Source organism: Ctenopharyngodon idella, chromosome 21 (assembly GCF_019924925.1).
Source record: "Ctenopharyngodon idella isolate HZGC_01 chromosome 21, HZGC01, whole genome shotgun sequence".
Taxonomy (NCBI): Eukaryota; Metazoa; Chordata; class Actinopteri; order Cypriniformes; family Xenocyprididae; genus Ctenopharyngodon; species Ctenopharyngodon idella.
This window is the reverse complement of record NC_067240.1, coordinates 11,414,976-11,433,923: the sequence shown is the minus strand read 5'-3', so window position 1 is coordinate 11,433,923 and position 18,948 is coordinate 11,414,976. Positions and strand designations below refer to the sequence as shown.

Sequence of the window (18,948 nt, the reverse complement as noted above, 5' to 3'; positions counted from 1 at the left end):
AAGAGCCGAAAAATGCTACTAAAGTGAGGCTGTTATTATTGTGCTTTGGTAAAAACAGCTCGCTGAAAACCAGTAAGCTTTGAATAAGAGCCTGCCTTGATTTTAAGGCTGTCTTTGAGGAGCTCTCCATCACTGACAGTCTTTAGTGGTGACTACAGTAACCCCAAGATCGCAGTGTGGGTCTTTTGGTAAAAGGAGTTTACTGTCTGCATTTCTGATGGCTGATTTCATCCTACTGGCTTCCCTCTCCAAAAATATCAGCATTCACAGCAAGCATTTTGTTCTTTCTGGAGGATATCTTGGACGTTTCTCAAAGTAGTTGAACTTTCTCTCCTCCCGCGGTCCCAGAGAGTCAAGCAAGGACAGAGCCTGAGCGAAGACCGCCACAGAGCTTGCATAACACCACTCGCAGTCGAGGGCCTCGTCTGCCCACGAAGGTCAAAGAAGTGGGGAAATCTGAGAAAGGAGCATGCATCCTTTGGGCAGGCAAGAACAAGATGGTGTGAATACATAAATATGCGGGAAAGAGCATAGCATGCAGTGTAAAAACAGAAAATAATGCATCTACAGCAGAATTTGAACTGACTACATACTAATAATGCAGTCCAGAAATGGGTTATTAAATCCCACACCACTTATCTAATTCCAAACCACCCACACAAGTAAGCTGCTCTTAGGGATGTGCTCACCAACCAGAACATGTTTGGCTGAGTGGTACTAACTTAATTAGGGCAAATCAAAAAGAAAATTACTTAAGACATTGGGTAGAAAAAAGGAGGATAAGAAAGTGTAAAAAGAAAGCAGATACACTAAGATAACTTTAGTTACAATGTCCACTTTTGCTTATACTGCTTAATGCTGTAGATTCTTTTTCCATTATGAAAATATAAGTTTTAAAAATTAAACAATTGCTATTTATTTATTTAACAGATATAATAAATGAACATAAAACAAAATATTACACAATGTATCCCACGCATCCATCCTGTAATTTACTGAAATATTCAAATCGCTCAGTGAAGGATTTGTTAGACTGATTCATACAACAACTGAGTTTGCTCAGAATCGATTAGAGAGAGAAAATATCAGAATCGATTCAGAATCATTGTATCACGAATTGAGAATTGATGTATTGTCCCAGCCCTAAAAGAAATCAGCTGCCCAGAGGCATTGTCAAGATGGCCGTTGAGTGAACTGATTTGCCCTAAAGGGGCTTTTTTTTTCATTTTGACAAAACTGGAACCTTACAAATATAATCATTTAATTATTACCAGATTCAGCTGACTCTACAAGATTCAAATAATTTAAAAGCAAACAGTCTGGGCTGACCATCTGGACATGGTGTTGGCATCTGTATGCTTGACTAGGAATGGTATCACAAAGTGGTGACTGGTCTCAAGGGCCCTGTGAAGGGTTAACATCCACAAAAAGAGAAAAAGAAAAGAATCATGAAGCATCGAAAAGAAACTCTGCAGTGCCTCTGGCTACACCAGCATTCTGACGGACAACAAGCCCCTGAAGCGGCACAATGGCCACCCGCCACTTTCCAATGGTCTTTGATGTTGCTCTCACACTGTAAAAAGAGGCAGTCCATTCATTCACATGCTGAGGTAATTGAGAGTTCAGAGACAAACCGTCAGGCCCTCACTACTCAATACACTGGCATCAATGCACACAGATCTCCTTGGCCAAGACCACTCTCTTTGATGACAGAGCAGGAAGTCATAACATGTCCAAATCTGAAGCTGTGAAAGAACCTTTTTTTGAGATTTTGCAGACATCAGAAACCTTTCTGTGTTGATCTACAACAATGCGGTGGGACTGTACAATAAATCCACACCACATTGGTTATCTGCCAATATTAGAGATTTTTATTTATTTATTTATTTATTGGTATGTCCATATTGTCTTTAAAATCTTTAAAAACACTAATAATTTAATAACACTGTTCAAGTGATCTTTAGCTAATCTTAAAATGAATACCTGTTTTTCATACAGTACATTATAGTGTTGTAATTCATAAATTTGTTTGTAGAAATTGAATCAATTGTTTTTTGGTTTTACAGGACTCAAGTATGCAGTTTAGAGATTTGGTGAAGAGCGCTGTGGGACGCAGGTGCTTACACAGTACTTTGTGCCATCTTTCGCTAACACAGCATAGCAGTCAGTGGTTATTATTGCTACCTAGCAGGGGCAATCCTACGGGTGAGAAATGAACAGAGATGGTGGAAGGTGGGACACAGTTTAGCACCCACAGCATGAGGTCTCGCACCACCTGGCAGGGCATCTTCAAGATTCAATAAGTCAAAGAGAAAGAGACAGAGAAAGAGAAGACTAACATTTATCATCCATATCAAATTACCTTGTGCCATGTAGAGTATAATCAAAGGGCTTGAGAAAAACCTGAAAAATCCCCCGAACAGAGCACAACAGTAACCAATCTGATGTAGCACTGTGAATGATATAATGAAATAAAAAAATAATGCTACATTATAAAACTACTGTTGTATACTTAAACTATATATGATATTTTATACTTAAGTATATTGCAAATATATACATATTCAATTACATGCAAATAAAGTGCAACAGTCAGGTTCCAGAAGTAAAGATCCCATTAATTTTCTCCATCCATAGTGGATTTGATTTTTTATGATAAAAAATCTTTAAAGACAAACCTATTGTGAGCAGCGAGGTTGTTAATCCATGTTATATGCTTTTGTTGAAGACATCAGCTATCATTATTTAAAAATTATATTTTTTATATAATCCCATTTAACCACAGATTTCCTGATGAAAATCTACATTCTCCTACTACACAACCCATAACGCTGAAGCACTGCGAATCAATTTTTATATTTCTCCATGTTTTTAAATTTGATTACGTCATGTGCAGTGCTTCATGGGATTGCAGTTCTTTCCCTTGTTAAAGCCATTTGTCTTTTGTTCTAATTTAAAAATACTTTTTTGCTTCAAAACAAAGTTTGTAATGCTATGATTCACATCATAGCTGGTTGGCTTGGTACATGGCTTTTAAGTAAGTCTTAATAAGTGTTTTTTTTTTTTTTTTTTTTTTTTAATCTCTATGGGAAAAATGAATGAGAAATAGACTTTCGGAGCTACAGTCACTGAAAAAGTGGGCAAACACTCTATACTTCTTGTTTGAGAGTGTAGGACTTCCCGAAGTCACAATGCTTTACTGGAATGGGTGGTCACTGTTGAACTCTTATGCTGTGATAAAGTAAAAAGAAATGTTGAAAACTAAGAATAGACTTGGAAAAAATCATGGTTACAACCCCACGCTGACAATCTCAGATTAATGGATTTTGTACCTTAAGAGGAACTCTGACTCCTGCAAAAAGGAGTCCAGGCTTCTGTCTTCCTGTAATAAACATGCAAAGGAGTAATAGATATACACGTAATGCATTAGTTCCAATTTACATATCACAAGTCTTTGATAGGGAATATGAGAGCAGATTAGATCCACTTGTGGTCGACTTTTATGGCTTTTAGTAGCCTGGAACCCAGAGTGGCACAGCAGGCTTTATACAGCACAGTTCCTGATTAGTTCGACTGCAAGAGGGAAAGAGAGAGAGTGAGAAGAAGATAGTGCCTTTTAATGGGCACCAGAGGATGTACACCCACTGACATTTACACAAGTTGATTATTTTCCAAGCACAACTTCTTGGGTTGAGTTTCACAACGAGAGCATTGAAAGCAAACTCCTGAATTGTTACAATCAGCACTATGTATTTGTTATTTGTCTTAACATGCTTTTGGTTGGATTAACTGAATTAGATGATGCACCATGTGATCAGACACTTTTCATGACCTTGAAAATGCACAGCAAATCACAGCTTGAATCAAGATGCATCTTTTGTTGATTTAGTAGCAACATCGGATAAGGCAAAAGTGTATTTCACCTTGAATGCTTCACCTGACCTCTGAGACTTTAATACATATCATCCAAAGCTATGAAATCCCTCTGGAGAGGTCATTGCCAGGCTATTCACTGCCCGAGTCATTTTTAAAAGATTAACACGGTTCGCAGTGTTCCTGTTTACACCTTCGTTGAGCTTTAGGGCAGAGAGGTCAGCTTGAGCACAACTTATTATCCACATGTACCTAGGCTATAGAATCTTTGGAGTTTATGGAGAAGGACAAATATGCTATATGCACTTTCAAGGTTTACTTATTCATGCTCACGAACTCAAAAAAATGTACCTGTCTGTCAGAGGAATTCCTTTAGGTTTGCAGCAAACTAAAGGGCGAGCGAAGCGGAGCAGGACAGAAGGAGAAAGAAAAATAATGAGAGTGCTCTGCAAGCTGCTCACGGCTGGAGCTGAATGTGGAAGTACTTCCTGGAGGGAAGCTGCTCTTCCTGGATGACTCCTCTTTACTGCCATGGCACACCGGAGACACCCCAAGTGTGTCGCGTAGACCAGCCAGCACATTAAAAACTCCCTCACTTTCTCTTTGCACCACATCTGACTGCGTTTTGGACTATGTGGCGAGACAATGTGCAGAGAATGTTCAAACAGAAACCCGGCAGAGGCCATTGTGCGGTTCTGCCACAGTGTTACACTCTCAAAGGGAAGACAAAAGAGTAGCAATTATTTCCACAAAGTAGATTTTATTGCGCAGGGCGCTTTCGGTCTCTGCGTGTAATGTGTTCAGCAGTTCATCACTTGCCTTCCTGCAGAATTAAACGCTGCTGCCTGTCATCACCTCCTGTCAGAGAACAAGATCACCAGAAAAACAAAGAGCTGATTCTGGAAAAACAGTCTCGGCAGATTTATGAAATATTGCTCCCGTTTTGCTTTTGTGCTGGAAACACAGCGGAACTTATTACATGCGTGCAGCTCAGGTGCTGACTAAAATTTGATGTTGTACTTATTGTTCACATAACAGTTAACAATAGAAAACAGATGTAGTAGGGGTAGTTCTGACTTTACTGGAAAGAAAAAGAAAAAGAGCATATGCACAAATGGGCCAAGTGCACATGCTCCAAGACATTGCAAGTGTGACTTGCAACAGTTCCTGATTGTGTTCCTCTCTCTTCACCAATCCTCAATTTAAAAATATAGCAAATAAAAAAAAAAAATTAAAAAAATGCGATATTAATCAAAAATATATAATTTTTAAAAGAACATGAATTAAAAATTAAAAGTTAATATATTAGGGATGTAACGATACCCTCATGTCACGATTCGATACATATCACGATACTGAACTCACAATACAATATTATTCTGAAGCTGAAAATACAGAAAGATACGAATATGCTTGCACTCTGTCATTGACTAGATATATTTAAAATAATGTAGGCCACTTTTTTCTGGTAACACAAGACATTTGGCATTATCAGGACCCACAAATATTCCCCCATTACATTATTATACATTATATTCAACATTACATATAGTAGTTCAATGTAGTACTGTAAACTTTTTTTCATTTTGGGTGAACTATATAAAATACATACTGTCACTATCTACAATACATATTGTTGCATTTTTGTATTGCGATATATTGTGACACCCTATATATATATATGATCGCTACCGTAGACATCAGCACTATCCTAGTATAATGATACTGTGTAGTTGAAAAGACGTTTGTGAAGCTGTTTGATACCTATACATGATAAATATTTTCTCTGGATCTGCTGCAGTGACAATGCAAATTTGAATGTTTCACTGTGAAAGGTTTAACAGACACAGGCGAATCGTCGTCATTTAAGAATAAGATCTTGTGGGTGTTTGAATCGAGATCGCAATCTTTTAATGATTAATTGTGCAGCTCTACTTTTGGGGTATTCTGAAATATATCTTTGATAAACTTATGCTAAAGTCATGATGGGAATGTTAACTGTTACAAGAGAGAACAAGAGAACACAGTCGATTAGTATGGCTGTCAGTAGACGAATGATGGCTGACAACCACCTGTTTCAGCAGGTACCTCAATAATGAGGTAAGAGCTAATGAAGCATTTTGAGGGAGAGAGAGGCAAGGGGAAGGTCCAAAGTGAAGCAGGTACTTCCCTTCAATTATTCATAGCAGGAGAATTATCATCAAGAGTGAGGCGTTTTGAATGAATAATTGATTGTGTTAGCAGCTTTATGTTAAAACAGGCAGCCTTGCTCTTGACGGACAGGAGTCGCTGGGGAAAGGCATGTGACAGGGATACAGAGGCACATATCACTTGCATGAGGAGGAGAGCTCCTTGCATTCAGGAACATTCACTTTAATGATCTGAGTTGGGCGGAATGGCTTCTTCCTACAACAACGGCAAACATAGCCTATAAATTTTATTATCTCAATATCATTTAATTCACAACAGGATGCTTTTGGAGATGGAAGAGAAACTTTCAGAACCAGATTGATTTTGAAAAAGCAATTTGCTACTGAAAGTACTTAGGGCTAATCCCAAACTAAGCTGAAGTCAGTTTGTCTAAAGAGACACTTTTTTCACTGTTTAACCATATCAAATGGATGCAAAGGAATCATGTTCTTAGCAAGCAACAAAAATAACCTCCTTATACTTTTCTAACCATTTAACATCAGGAGACATGCACTTCACCAGATGTTTCTTTTGTTCAATATGTATCACACTTCTTTAGGTCAAAAGGGCACTGACCACACCACTGATGAAAAATAAAAGCAGGCCAGCCTGACAAAACCTCAGCCAATTCGCAAATGCATCAGTGCAGCCTCAGCTTGGCTCCATGGCATTAAAACTGCAATTCAAACCACCACAATAACCTTTACAGAGAGTCTATTCTTTAATGTCACCATTGTTCCTTAGCAACTTTTTCAAAGCAGGGTGTTACAGGTATTTGAGCAGCACTCTGCTGCAGTACAGAGTGCCTGGCAACAGGCTATTTTTGAGACAACGTTTAAAGAGTAGAGGAGAGGAGAGGAGAGGAGAGGAGAGGAGAGGAGAGGAGAGGAGAGGAGCTCAAGTATACTTGAGCAGAGAAAAATTATGCACATGGTGAGAGCAAGCACAATAGGTCACTGTATTGTAATTGTGATTTCAAAAGAAAAACATTTGTACAGTAGACTGTTTTAGCACAATACTGAGAAACAAGAGAGAAAACCTGCAGTAATATCAGATCAAATGGCATGTATTTTGTGGATGTTTGCTAACATTCGATTCTGAATTACTTTGATAGCGTGCTGCACGGCTAACACTGTTGGAGAGACTCAATAAGAATGAAGATGCGTTTATGAATTATACAGACTGCAAGTGTTTTCAGGGTTAAAATGGAAAAAAAAAAAAAAAGACATGGTTCTGGTCTCTGTGAATACAGTAAGAAACAATGGTAACTTTAGCCACATTTAACAGTACATTAGCAATGTGCTAACAAAACACATTCAGAAAGAAAATTTGCAAACATCATGAAATATGTATGAAATTGGATCATGAACAGTTGTTATCGATCCATCTTTGAGAATCAACTTCTGTGCAAATCCTGTGTTTTACTGTGACCCTCGGGTACAAAGGAGTCTGGTGTAAAATGACTTGCACATACTGGTATATGAATTTGTTTGGACACATTCCCTTCATAAATAAAATTACACCACTGCATCCTTAGTAGCTCAGATGCCAGGAGTTTATGGAGACTCATATGTTTACAGTTATAGCCGTTAACAGATCATTGATAATGTTTACATAGCTAAGACATATCACAAGCTCAGGAACGGTCGTTCTTGAGTGCTGCTGTCCTACAGAGTTTTGCCTCGCCTTCCTTCAAATGTCTTCAGGATTACTAAAGCTAAGTGTGTTTGATCAGGATTGTAGCTAAACTGTGAAGGACAGATGCACTCCAAGACCAGTGTTATTGGTACACCATTGTTGCTTGTGAAAACAAAATGATGGCACCGTGGGTGGAAACATACAGATTAAGGGGCAGTAGTATTATAATAAGATACACATCCTACTTGTTTTTCACATGCTTGCAGAGAAAGGCTTACCAAAACAAAGTTACTGGGTTGTCCCTTTCCATGTTTTCTGGGTTGGTAGATACACCGGGGACCCGATTACAGCACTTAAACATGGAAAAAGTCAGATTTTCATGATATGTCCCTTTAAATGCTGACATTTATATAATAAATAACTGTTGTCTTTTTGCAGGCCAAATAAATAGTTCTGTACTTTCTCATATTAAACTAAAATGACAAAATTATTACTTACAAATATTCTTTAATGTTATTCTGTCTGTAAAATGAATATAATTATATATATACTGTATATATGATATGATACATTCTAGACATGTTAACAAAAATCTGATTTTTTTTTTTTTACAGACCACAAAAAATTACTTTAAATATTTAATTGGAAAAAACGTCACTGAATCTGTGCAAAAAATTCTCACCCTTTGTTCTTATTTAATCTTGGGGGGGGGGAATGGGGACTCCCAGAGGTTTCCAAAGGGCCCCAGTGGTGTCAATCAAGAAGCTGTTTTACTGATCCTGCCCCAAGATGAACTGTTAATTTAAAGCACACCCACACGAGCCCACTGGGAGGTCATTCTTTCTTTGAATAAAGACAAGGGATAATTATGACAACACTAAACAAAAGAGAGCAGGTCAATAAGATTTTGTAGAACAGCCATGTCAGAACCGGCCTGCGGCGGGTCAATTGAGTGTGATCTAGCGCCAAATAATCAAAATGCTATTCAACCTGTCTGATTCACACTACAAAATCACAAAGCTATAAATAGGCTGCGAACAGGTGGAGTGCCATCACGCTATTTGTCACAAAGATGTGAACCAAAATGATTGTGGTGTTCATTTAAACAACTGCATATTCAGATCCAATCAGGGAGGGAAAGACAGAAGCAGTTCGGTTTGAATGCCATATTAAACCAAAAGCGAACCCCTGAGAGCTTTGCGTTTATGAGTAATGATGAATATGGAACATTACGAAGAATCTGGGTCCATCTGTGACTGTCGTAAGGATGCGTCCCATGAGCTGATGGGATAGAGGAGGGCATGAAACATCAGAGTGCTGACAGGAGCGCTCTGGCGAGTTTAGTAAGAGATGTGGGGGTGAGCCATCTGTTTAAAAGGCCTAAATGCAGCAAGACGAAGAAAGGGATGAGAGGCAATTACCTAAAGCATCAGGAGGGACAGGTGTCTCCTTAGCTGGTCCTCCCAGGAAAAACATTAAATGCTGATGAATAGAGAGCATGGAGACAAAATATTCACACTAAACAGATTTGTGCTCCCTTCTTAAACAAAACAGGAAATTAGTAATTCATGGCACTGTTTGGATTAGGAGGGATCAAGCATTAGAGTGACAAAACTAAAAACAGACAACACATATCGCCATTAGTGGTCAACCCATATATCACCAAGGCTGATATATATATTTTTAATATTATCATTGGCCGAAAAGTTTTTCTATTTGACCGATTCTATTTGGCTGAGAGCGGCACAAACAAAGTGTTCCATCTTAATTAGTTTACGGTCTCTGTTTAACAGTCCTATCTAATATAGGCTTTATATTGGCCATCAGCCACCCTGCTCTCTAAGATATCGGCAATCAAAATAAATCAATATTGGTCGACCAATAATCACCATCCCTAAAAAAGCCACAGACACGTCAACCGTCCCACCAACTGTAAGGACACAAAGGACTGAGACTCTCCACTCCAATTAAAGACACCCTGAGCTTGACAGGCCAGGGAGATATATTACTACCCGAGGTGAAAGTTCACCAACATATGTGCTATTGAAAGATTAAAAATGCTTTCTATCCTTCAGCTCTAAAGCTTGAGAAGCATCCGTCTCTCTTCATTTAAAAGGAGGTGGACGATTTGCATGTATGGCGCAATGACATTGAGCTGCCTACTTCAATATATTTTAATGTGCTGCTTGCCCTTAATGGAGAATCAATGATGGGACAAGCCCGTCACCTTCGAGTCGACGCAAACGCAATTTACACATTGACATGTGGAGGGTGTATGTGATTGATTCCGACTGCTTGAGGGTTTTAATATTGTTTTCCGTGCGCTCATTGACTCTCACTCACCGTCTTCCACATTATCCATTAAAGCTCACAGTCTGGCAAAGGCTTAATCTCGCTGTCTACGCCCCTCCCTTTGAGACTTCAAAACGCTCTCTCCGTCTTGCCGTTCCTTTCTTTTCTGACCGCACGCACTGGAAATGTCCAGACACGCTTGCTGAGCTGTAGTTAACCTGAACCAAACATTTCAATGGTCGAATAAGTGCTTTGCACCTGTAAATACTCCAAGTCCAATCAATTCATGCAACTCAAACGATCAATATTAAGAGGGTTGTCTTCTCTTTACTTTTAGTAATAGCACTTTCACAGCACTTTTTTCCACTAATATTCTATACTAATATTTCACTATTAAAACTATACTTATAATGAAGAAGAACCCATATCCAATATAAACGGTAAACATCAAGCTGACTTAGCATGAAGAAACAGAATTAACAATGAGCTTCTATTACGGAGGTCAGTGAATTGACTAAACTGCCATAGTGATATAAGGATCAGGGTGCAGTTGTTCTTAAGGACATCACATTTTCTCCAATACTTGGATGACCGTCAGAGCAAAGTCAGCATAAGGGTGCTTATGCACTAAGGACAGCACATAAGATGCATTTTAAAGATGTGGAAATAGCTGGGACACTCTGAAATCGAACAGGGATACAGCAAAAACCATAATTGGGAATACCTGCCTGAAATTTTCATTGATTCACATATGCCTACTTCAAAGGGGGGTTTCAAACTGTGGTTCAGGGATTCCCAAAAGGGTGCAAAGCTAGGCTAGATGGTACTGTGAATAGTTACCAGATCTTTCCAAATGCAACTCATCACTAAATCACTAAAATCAGTCACATCAAACAAGTACTGCTGAAATCCTTGGAAACATGCATAAACACACAAACCATATAGGTAGCAACACAGATATGCACTGGCACACACAGGCACGCTTGTGACCCCGAGGTGTGTAATCAAATGTGCATGTGAATATTCAAACGCACAGTGGAGCAGATAAGACTAGGGGGAAGAAATACACACATGGCCGATTAAGCATTGCACACACTTTTATATTATCCCCAGCATTAATGGATTGTGTGTGAGAGAGTTGTAAGAAGTGTAACAAAGCTGATGCACAATAGCCCCACTTTTGAGTTAATCTCTCATAAAAGTGCACATGACATTAATGTCATTCAGCTGCGGAGATGTGATGGTGTAAAATGATTAATAGTCCCAGACAGCCTGCATGCTCAGCAAAACCACTGTTTCTCACCTTCCCAAAGTCCCTCACGTCAAACAGATCGAAGGGATCAAACAGCTCGCTGTTCCTCAGGCCGAACTTATCATGGCACACTTTCAGGAATGTTCGGATGTTCTTCAGACACAGAAACTGGAAAAGAGGGAGACAAATAAAGAACGTCAGATTAGGATTAAAATTTCAACCTGACTGTAAATACAAATGGAAAAGTCAAACTGCAAACCTATGGGAATATTTCCATATTTAACAGCATTAAAACACTGTCACTTCAGAGGCATGGAGAACTCTGACACCACCTCATTTCTGCAGCGTGTGGAGCATATTTAATTTCCTGGAGCCTATTGACAGTCAGCTCATTTCCTTCTTCCTGTACCAGTGATTAAGCAAACAGTTATCGCACACTGTGATTTGGATCCCCAGGCCCAGGCTTGGTTCAGATAAGCCAACGAGCCTCTGACGGATTGCCTCTGGCATGATCTACCCCAGTCGCTGTTCATTTACCAGCCTACGAACCTACCATACCTTCTGTCCTTAGGGTCTCTAAAGCAGACTGGATCCTTCTCTCATTGCATAATCATTACCGTTAGTAACACCGATGCCAGTATGACACAGTGCTGGCTTCTACTCCTTATTTGTTTCAGAGAATTCATACATAAACCTTCCTTGTAATGAGAATTTGCCTAATATAATTGACTTGAGCTGAGTGAAACCAATACAACCACACAAACAGGGACAAAACAATAACAACTTTGTCATTGTTTAATTCTACCCACCAAATGTCAATGAATCATGTACCATGTTTAATTCATGCAGATATAATTCAATTATGTGCATGGGTTCGCATTTCTATGGAGACAGCGGTGGAAATAAACTCCACAAATACTGGTAGCGAATAGGCGAATAGTGCGTTGCATTCCTCACTAGTAATGATTCAGGAATGAAGGGGGCTGTAAACCAGAGATATTACAGGCTATTATCAGCAGGAATCACAACCCCTATTGTGAACACACTACTAGCAGCTCTGTTTCTTGTGTAAAGCGGGACAACGGAGGCCTATTTGTCACATTAAAACCAGTACAATGGAGATAACCACCCTTAGAACACTGGATGGATGAAATTCTTCCAGCCATGATGGCACTTTTAAAACGGGTGCTTAATGAAACCCCAAGCATGCCAGGATCAGCATTATGCTGGAAACACAAGAGTGTACCAGAAAAAAATACGAGTTCATTTATCAGAACAGATAATGATGGCTAAGGATGACTGAGAACATGCAACATGATGTACAGTTAAGGGACAAAGGGAATCACAAGACGAAATAAAAAACGACAATAATCATACAGGGCTAAACAGTCTGAGCGTTTCACTCGCATTTGTGACTAAAAATAGATGTGTGTGTGAACTGTAAAATTTATTTAGGAGCATGAGTGCGAATAAAACTTCAGAAATGTAAATAGTGAAAAAGAGTTAGGTTAATGCATGTCTAATTTTATTGGAGCTTACTCAGTTGAAGTGTGTTTCTGTTTCACAAAGTATTTGAGTTGTTTTTACAAGGCAAATTGAGTTGGCATTACTTAAGGGTGCATGTTGAAGACATGAAAAGTCTATTTGGTCAAATTAGATGAGTTCAAAATATTTAGAAGTCCGATGCAAATAGTTGCCTCAATTTTTTTGTAAAACCAAGGTGTTTTTTTTTTAACGGTGTACATTATTAAATTCAAAAATTTTATCTGCTAATATTAATGGACTTACAATGAACTAACATGAACTAACAATGAACAGTTGTATTCTTATTAATTACCATTAACAAAGATTAATAATTACTGTATCAAGCTATTGCTCATTGTTAATGTTAGCCTACTTAATGCATTAACTAGTTAACCAATGGGACCTTATTGTAATGTATTACCTATTGTTCTTTATAGTTCTTTTGCACTTTAATCTGTTTGAAACATTTGTTTGCTTTATACATTTTTTTGTGTATGGTTTATGGTATATTTGAATGTTCAGAGATCTTTTTATTGTAAGAAAAAAAGTTATTAAACCTGTTTGGAGGACAACACTTTATTCTAACCTAATTCAATACGTGATATCATATAGGCTACCATGATAAAAGCTTCAGCAATTATCATTAAATGAAAATTTGATACCGTCACATGCCTATACAGTTTAAAGTAGGACTATAAATAATTACATAATTATTAACAACAGTTTGAAGCATTAATATTTAAAGAAAACCTTGTGTACGTTTTGTATTCTCCTTATAATGTCTTTATATCCCCTTATTAAGCTAAAACACATTTAAAAAATTTGCATTGCGCCCCTAAAGTTTTTAATGTGCGCCAAAATGTTTCAAGTTACGAGCACATGTGATCCTTGGGGAAAAAACAAGCATCAAGCCTCTTCATACAAATAAACTTGATGTAATTGACACAATTAGTGTTAATCTCCACAAATAATCTTATAAAGATAAAATACTTTGTCATTTATGGTCATCATTCAAAATTGTAACGGGGTAAACTCTACTTTTATTTGTGTACACTCACAATACAAAACAAAACATTGTGCTTTTGTAAAATAAAAACAAACAAGATGCCGCTTTCTGTCGTCTCTGTTTCACACAGTTTGTGGAGTGCATCAAAAAAATGACCCGAAACTCAGCATATACTACTTGTCGCACAGTTTTTTTCTTTCGTTTTGTTAATCTGTTAATTATTTAAGTGAAACATATTTCGCATATAGGCATATTTATTCCATATATAATTGTGCTGTTTTTCTCCGTTCACAGAAGCGCTGCAGGTGCGTGATGTGACGATGTGTGAATCCTCATGTTCTGTTGTTTATGCTACTATTTGTGCATGTCATCATGGGTCATAGACACTTATCCATTTTCATTTAATTTAATTCTAATTTAACAATCTTTTCGGTTAACGGTTAATGATCAGTTAATGAGCGTCGGTTCTCAGTCAGGAAAAATAAAAAAAAACATCCCCAAATTATATATGTTGGAATATGTTATTTATTTTGCAGTATAGTTAACTAAAATTTTTATTTTATTGATTAAAATTAGATATCATTTTAATCCGAAAATTAATGAATATGATATGGCAAAATATTTACTAAATTCAATGAAAATTTCCATTAAAACACCATCAAAAAAAAAAAAAAAAAAAAAAAAATCACCAGCCCTCAGCAAAGCACCACTAAAATAGCATACCCAACAAAAAAAAAACTGGGTAATTTATTGTTCTCATTTTGTATTCTCAGATGATACCGAATATGTTCCCTGGAAGGACTCAATACTAGACATTCTGGTATGCAGTAACCTGCTTTCGGTGCAGATAGTGTTCTCTTAAAATAGATGCTAACTTCTTTCTCTCCACCTTTTTTCTCTCTTCGAAACCAGAAGTTCAGTTCTGAACCCACTAAGCATTAAAAACACACTATGGCTTTTAAAGTACTCTAGTATGCATTTCCCCACCCTGTTTAGTTATATCCAACTCAAATGAATAGGCTACTGTTTCTTCATGGTAACCACACCTTCCTTTAGTCTCCTGATTGCTTACTGTGATCCCAAAGGTATCGTGTTTGGCTGTGCAGTGTCATAGCGGGGGTTTGAGCAAATCTGTTGCTCAGAGTGCACGCCTCAACCCCAGGCTATGTTTATGTGGCTGTTGCTCTCTTTGCATTAAGATTCTAGTGATGACTACATGGAAAGATCAGAGCACCACCTGTCTCATTCAGCACAAGCACTCAAATTCTGCCTTATTCAATGAAAACCAAATAGTAGAAGGAAAGACCGCTATGAAGAGTGGCAGACATGAATAAACAGCTAGGGGAAGAAACCAGGTTACAAAGAGCTGTCATTCCCAAACACTCTCATCCCTCAGGAACAGATACGCACACAAGGAATAATGAATTACCCTTTCTGCCAGAGGTGCACCGCATATCTAGGATATGTCTTCCAAACTGTGAGAGAATCCACTAATAAACTAGATCAACAAAAATTAAACCCTCTTTGAAAAAGAAGGAAAGGACGAGCAGAAAATAATTCAAAATAGATCAAAGAAAAACAAGGAGAAATGTAGTCTGAGTCTCAGGCATCACAGACCATTGGCTGAACATCTGATGCATATGGCACACAAACTTGGAAACACTTCAGGAGTTTCAAAGTCATCATCTGATTCTACAGGACTTCCAGAAGACGTGTGTGTCGCGTTCTTTAGCAGTCAGCCTGGAAACAAAGATCACACGACACCAAACTCCCTTATGGAAGAAGCAAGCTGTCGTGTTTACAACTGTGACAATGTGCGCTCATCAGGGTCAACTAAACACCGGATTTTCAAAAGTATGTGAAGAATGTAAAGTTTCCAGCACAGACTCTTTAAAATACTTCTAAGAGATTTACATACTGGTCTGGTATTGTAGGGACATCGATGTTACATTTTCACGCCCCTAAACATGACCCGGAACAAAACGAACTGTGATTGGTTGCTTTACATGTTAGTCAGCCTCTGGGTGGTCCTTGGCCAATTAAAGCTGCTATGGACCTTCTGCCGTCAGTCTGAAGGTCTGGCTAAATGAGACTAGGAGAAATGAAGTCCTAGGGGAAGACTGTTATGGATTTCCAGAAGCTCAAACGTGCTGCGTAACACATGAGAATGAACCTCACTGGTTACGCAACAGAGCTTTTTGAAGAGGTTTGTTCTTGTGCGTTATTCAGGTTCGGTTGAGCTTTACATGTGAGTAAAAGCCTACATGAAATCTTTTTATCATAAAAAGCGGTCGAGTCTCTTCAGAAAATTTGGACTAAACCACTCGATTCATATGAATTAGTTTTTATGTTTAACATTACAACATAAAAACCTGACACAAAAGCTAGTGTTTTCTGTTTTTTGCATGATGATAAATTGCATTTTTAATAATTAAATGCAAAATCATCAATTAGGCCTATTTCAGCGAGAGAGCGACTTGCAACAACATGGAAATAGTAAGTGTTTTTGTTTGGTTGGTAATGTATTTGCTGTCCATGTGTTTCTCTTCACGAGACAGAAATAACTTTTGTGTAATGAATTCATCAAGTGCACCATTGCACAGAGAAAAAGACAGTAATCCAAGTAACACCAAGTATAGGCTAATTAACTGTATGGAATGTGGGCACCCACCGGCAGAAACATAATTTGACGCCTATGATTATTATTATTTTACTACATTACCATGTAAAAGCAGTCAATATAACCGATAGATGAGCCATAGTCAAATCAGTTGGCACAGATTTTAAAATGAGGGACGGGACACAAATCTGTGAGTACAGTTTGCAAAACTGTGGAAACAGATTGCGAAAGCCTGGGCACGGATTATGAATTTGTGGGTACGGACTGAAAAACTGAAGTTACGGTTTACAATCCGGTTTACGCACGGATTGGAATTTGTGGGTACGGTTTATTAATCCGTGGGCGTGATTTGTTAAACCGAGGTAACAATTTAAGAATCTGTGAGTATGGTTTATAAACTGAGGGGATGAATTGTAAAACCACTACTGACCACAGACTAGCGGGTCTTGGATTTTTTTTTCTTTTTTCTTTTTCTTCTACAGGTGACTTCCCGGGCTTCATAAATTGTTGTGTCTGAGAAGCAGAAAAGAGACCAGGGAAAGGGAGTATCGTTCTCCATAGGGGCACAAGGAGCACAGATCAATCCAGCCAATGATTCACTTCAAAAACATGACTGAAGAAGTCAAAGAGTCAAACAATCTGTCAAGCAGTCAGACACTAAGCCTTGAAGCAGCGATTCAAAAGACAGTCAGTCAGGAAGAAGGAAATCACAGAATCAGACAGCGAGTCAGTGGGTGAAACATTGAGTCTAGACTGCGGCGAGACGTAGTCAGGCAGCCATCAGAGAATCCGCTCTATCTACTGCATAAATTCAAAGATGTAAGCAAACAAACCAACCACATAAATGGCCAGACGGTTTTCAACAGATGGCACCTAGCCAAGGCTAGGATGATAAGAATTCAAGTTTCAATCCAAGTATGAGGGCACCGTTTGGTAAAACACCTTTAAAAAGAACCTGGCAAAGGGGTCAATGCCGAGCCGAGTGGGGATGTGAGAGGGCGCCGCCCTCATTGACAGGCATGGCAGTGGCATTTTGTCAGCGCTCTGATCCTTTGTCTCGGTCACAGAGAGGAAGCTCCCACTAGAGCATGGTGCCCAGGACAGGTCAAGACAGAGCAAGAAAGAGTGAAGGAGAATGAAAGGCAAAAACAGTAAACACAGCTCTGAAGAGCTAAGGAGGCTGAGGCTGATTAGCTCAAATCTCCAGCAGAATTTCCGGGGTCGCACAGATGTTAAAACCTCTCCGGAGAAAAACCTGACTTCGAATAATTGGAGAGGCAGACACTAAATGAATAATGTATGCTGGTATGCAAATCTGATCTGATAATCTGATAGGATTATCCAAAAGGCCCAATTTATCACAGAAACCCCTCTAAGTCAGGATCGAATCAAATAAATTGTAACTAATAGGACCCCATCTGCCTGTATAAAAAGAATGCAGAAAACTGCAGTTGTCTTTATTTAAAATATTTATTTAAAATTGTGAAAACCTATTTAAAAATGAATAGCCACTCCTTCTAAATCCAGTAAAAAAAAAAAAAAAAAAAAAAAAAAAAAAGAACCAGGAACCAGACCAAAGGCAATAGAGATGTGTCACAATTTTCGAATATTCGATTAGTTGATTTATTCATAGAATATCGAATTATAGAATTCCTCATGTTTTTGTGCAGATGTGGTGGTGACACGTTCATGTAACCATCGGGTGGCACGCGCTGCAAATAACGTACCTAAAAGCTGTTAATCAACTCTCAGACAACAGAAGAAGAACACACTGTCTCACACACACACTGTAGACTTGCGTGGCATATAACAGAGACATTAAATTAATGTTCACATAACTGCAGTCATTCAGGCTGTTCATAATATGTAATAACATATTTAGGCAGCCTAAAATCATTATGGCTTGAGGTAGGCTTGCAGCGCTGGTTGGTGTTACCGGTGTTCAGCCGCAACACACCGGTATCATCATCACCCCCACCGTCGTTTTGATTTTTTATAGTAATAAAAATAATTTAGTTCAGTTAGAGAACAGATCATCTATATTATTAATGCTTTAAATGCCCATCCCTAAAAGAGAGGCATGTCCCTCACTGTTACAGGTTTTCTTCTATCTGAAACAGAAGATTCATCCACTGAGGAACAAAGACTAGCCTTTCACAGATAATAGAAAATGGCAAGCCCTTTAATTCAGAAGCAGTCACAAAATAAATGGCCCCAACCTGGCCAGATAAAGGGAACAGTGTATCAACATGTCTACTGTCAAGCCTTGGTACAGCACTGTGTGAAGACAATGGGAGCTCTTCAGTGCCCCAGAGCACTATCTAGATTCATCTGTCCAAATTCACTTCAACTGAGTCAAGAGAATGAATGGATGCCCGACAGTCTGATCTGATGGAAGACGGGAAGACAAAAACAAAGGGAAGTCACCACCATCTGACCTGATTACCCATTTCTGTTAAACCTCGTTCCCAAATTGTAGAATCATAAATCCCTTTTCTTTTTAGTCTCTCGGGCATTTATAAAAAATGTATGATTAAGCACCAGAGAAAGTGT

At 38.4% G+C, this 18,948-nt stretch overlaps 1 protein-coding gene across 7 annotated transcripts in view; it reads right to left on the bottom strand.

Annotated features, from left to right (window-relative positions):
* The window catches only part of vav2 (vav 2 guanine nucleotide exchange factor), a 183,066-nt gene that overhangs the window by 117,558 nt on the left and 46,560 nt on the right, over positions 1-18,948 (bottom strand). For all 7 annotated transcript variants that reach the window (XM_051876807.1, XM_051876809.1, XM_051876806.1 and 4 more), the window contains exon 2: positions 11,297-11,413. In XM_051876807.1, the coding sequence (XP_051732767.1) occupies positions 11,297-11,413 (117 nt within the window). The remainder of the gene's footprint in view (positions 1-11,296; positions 11,414-18,948) is intronic.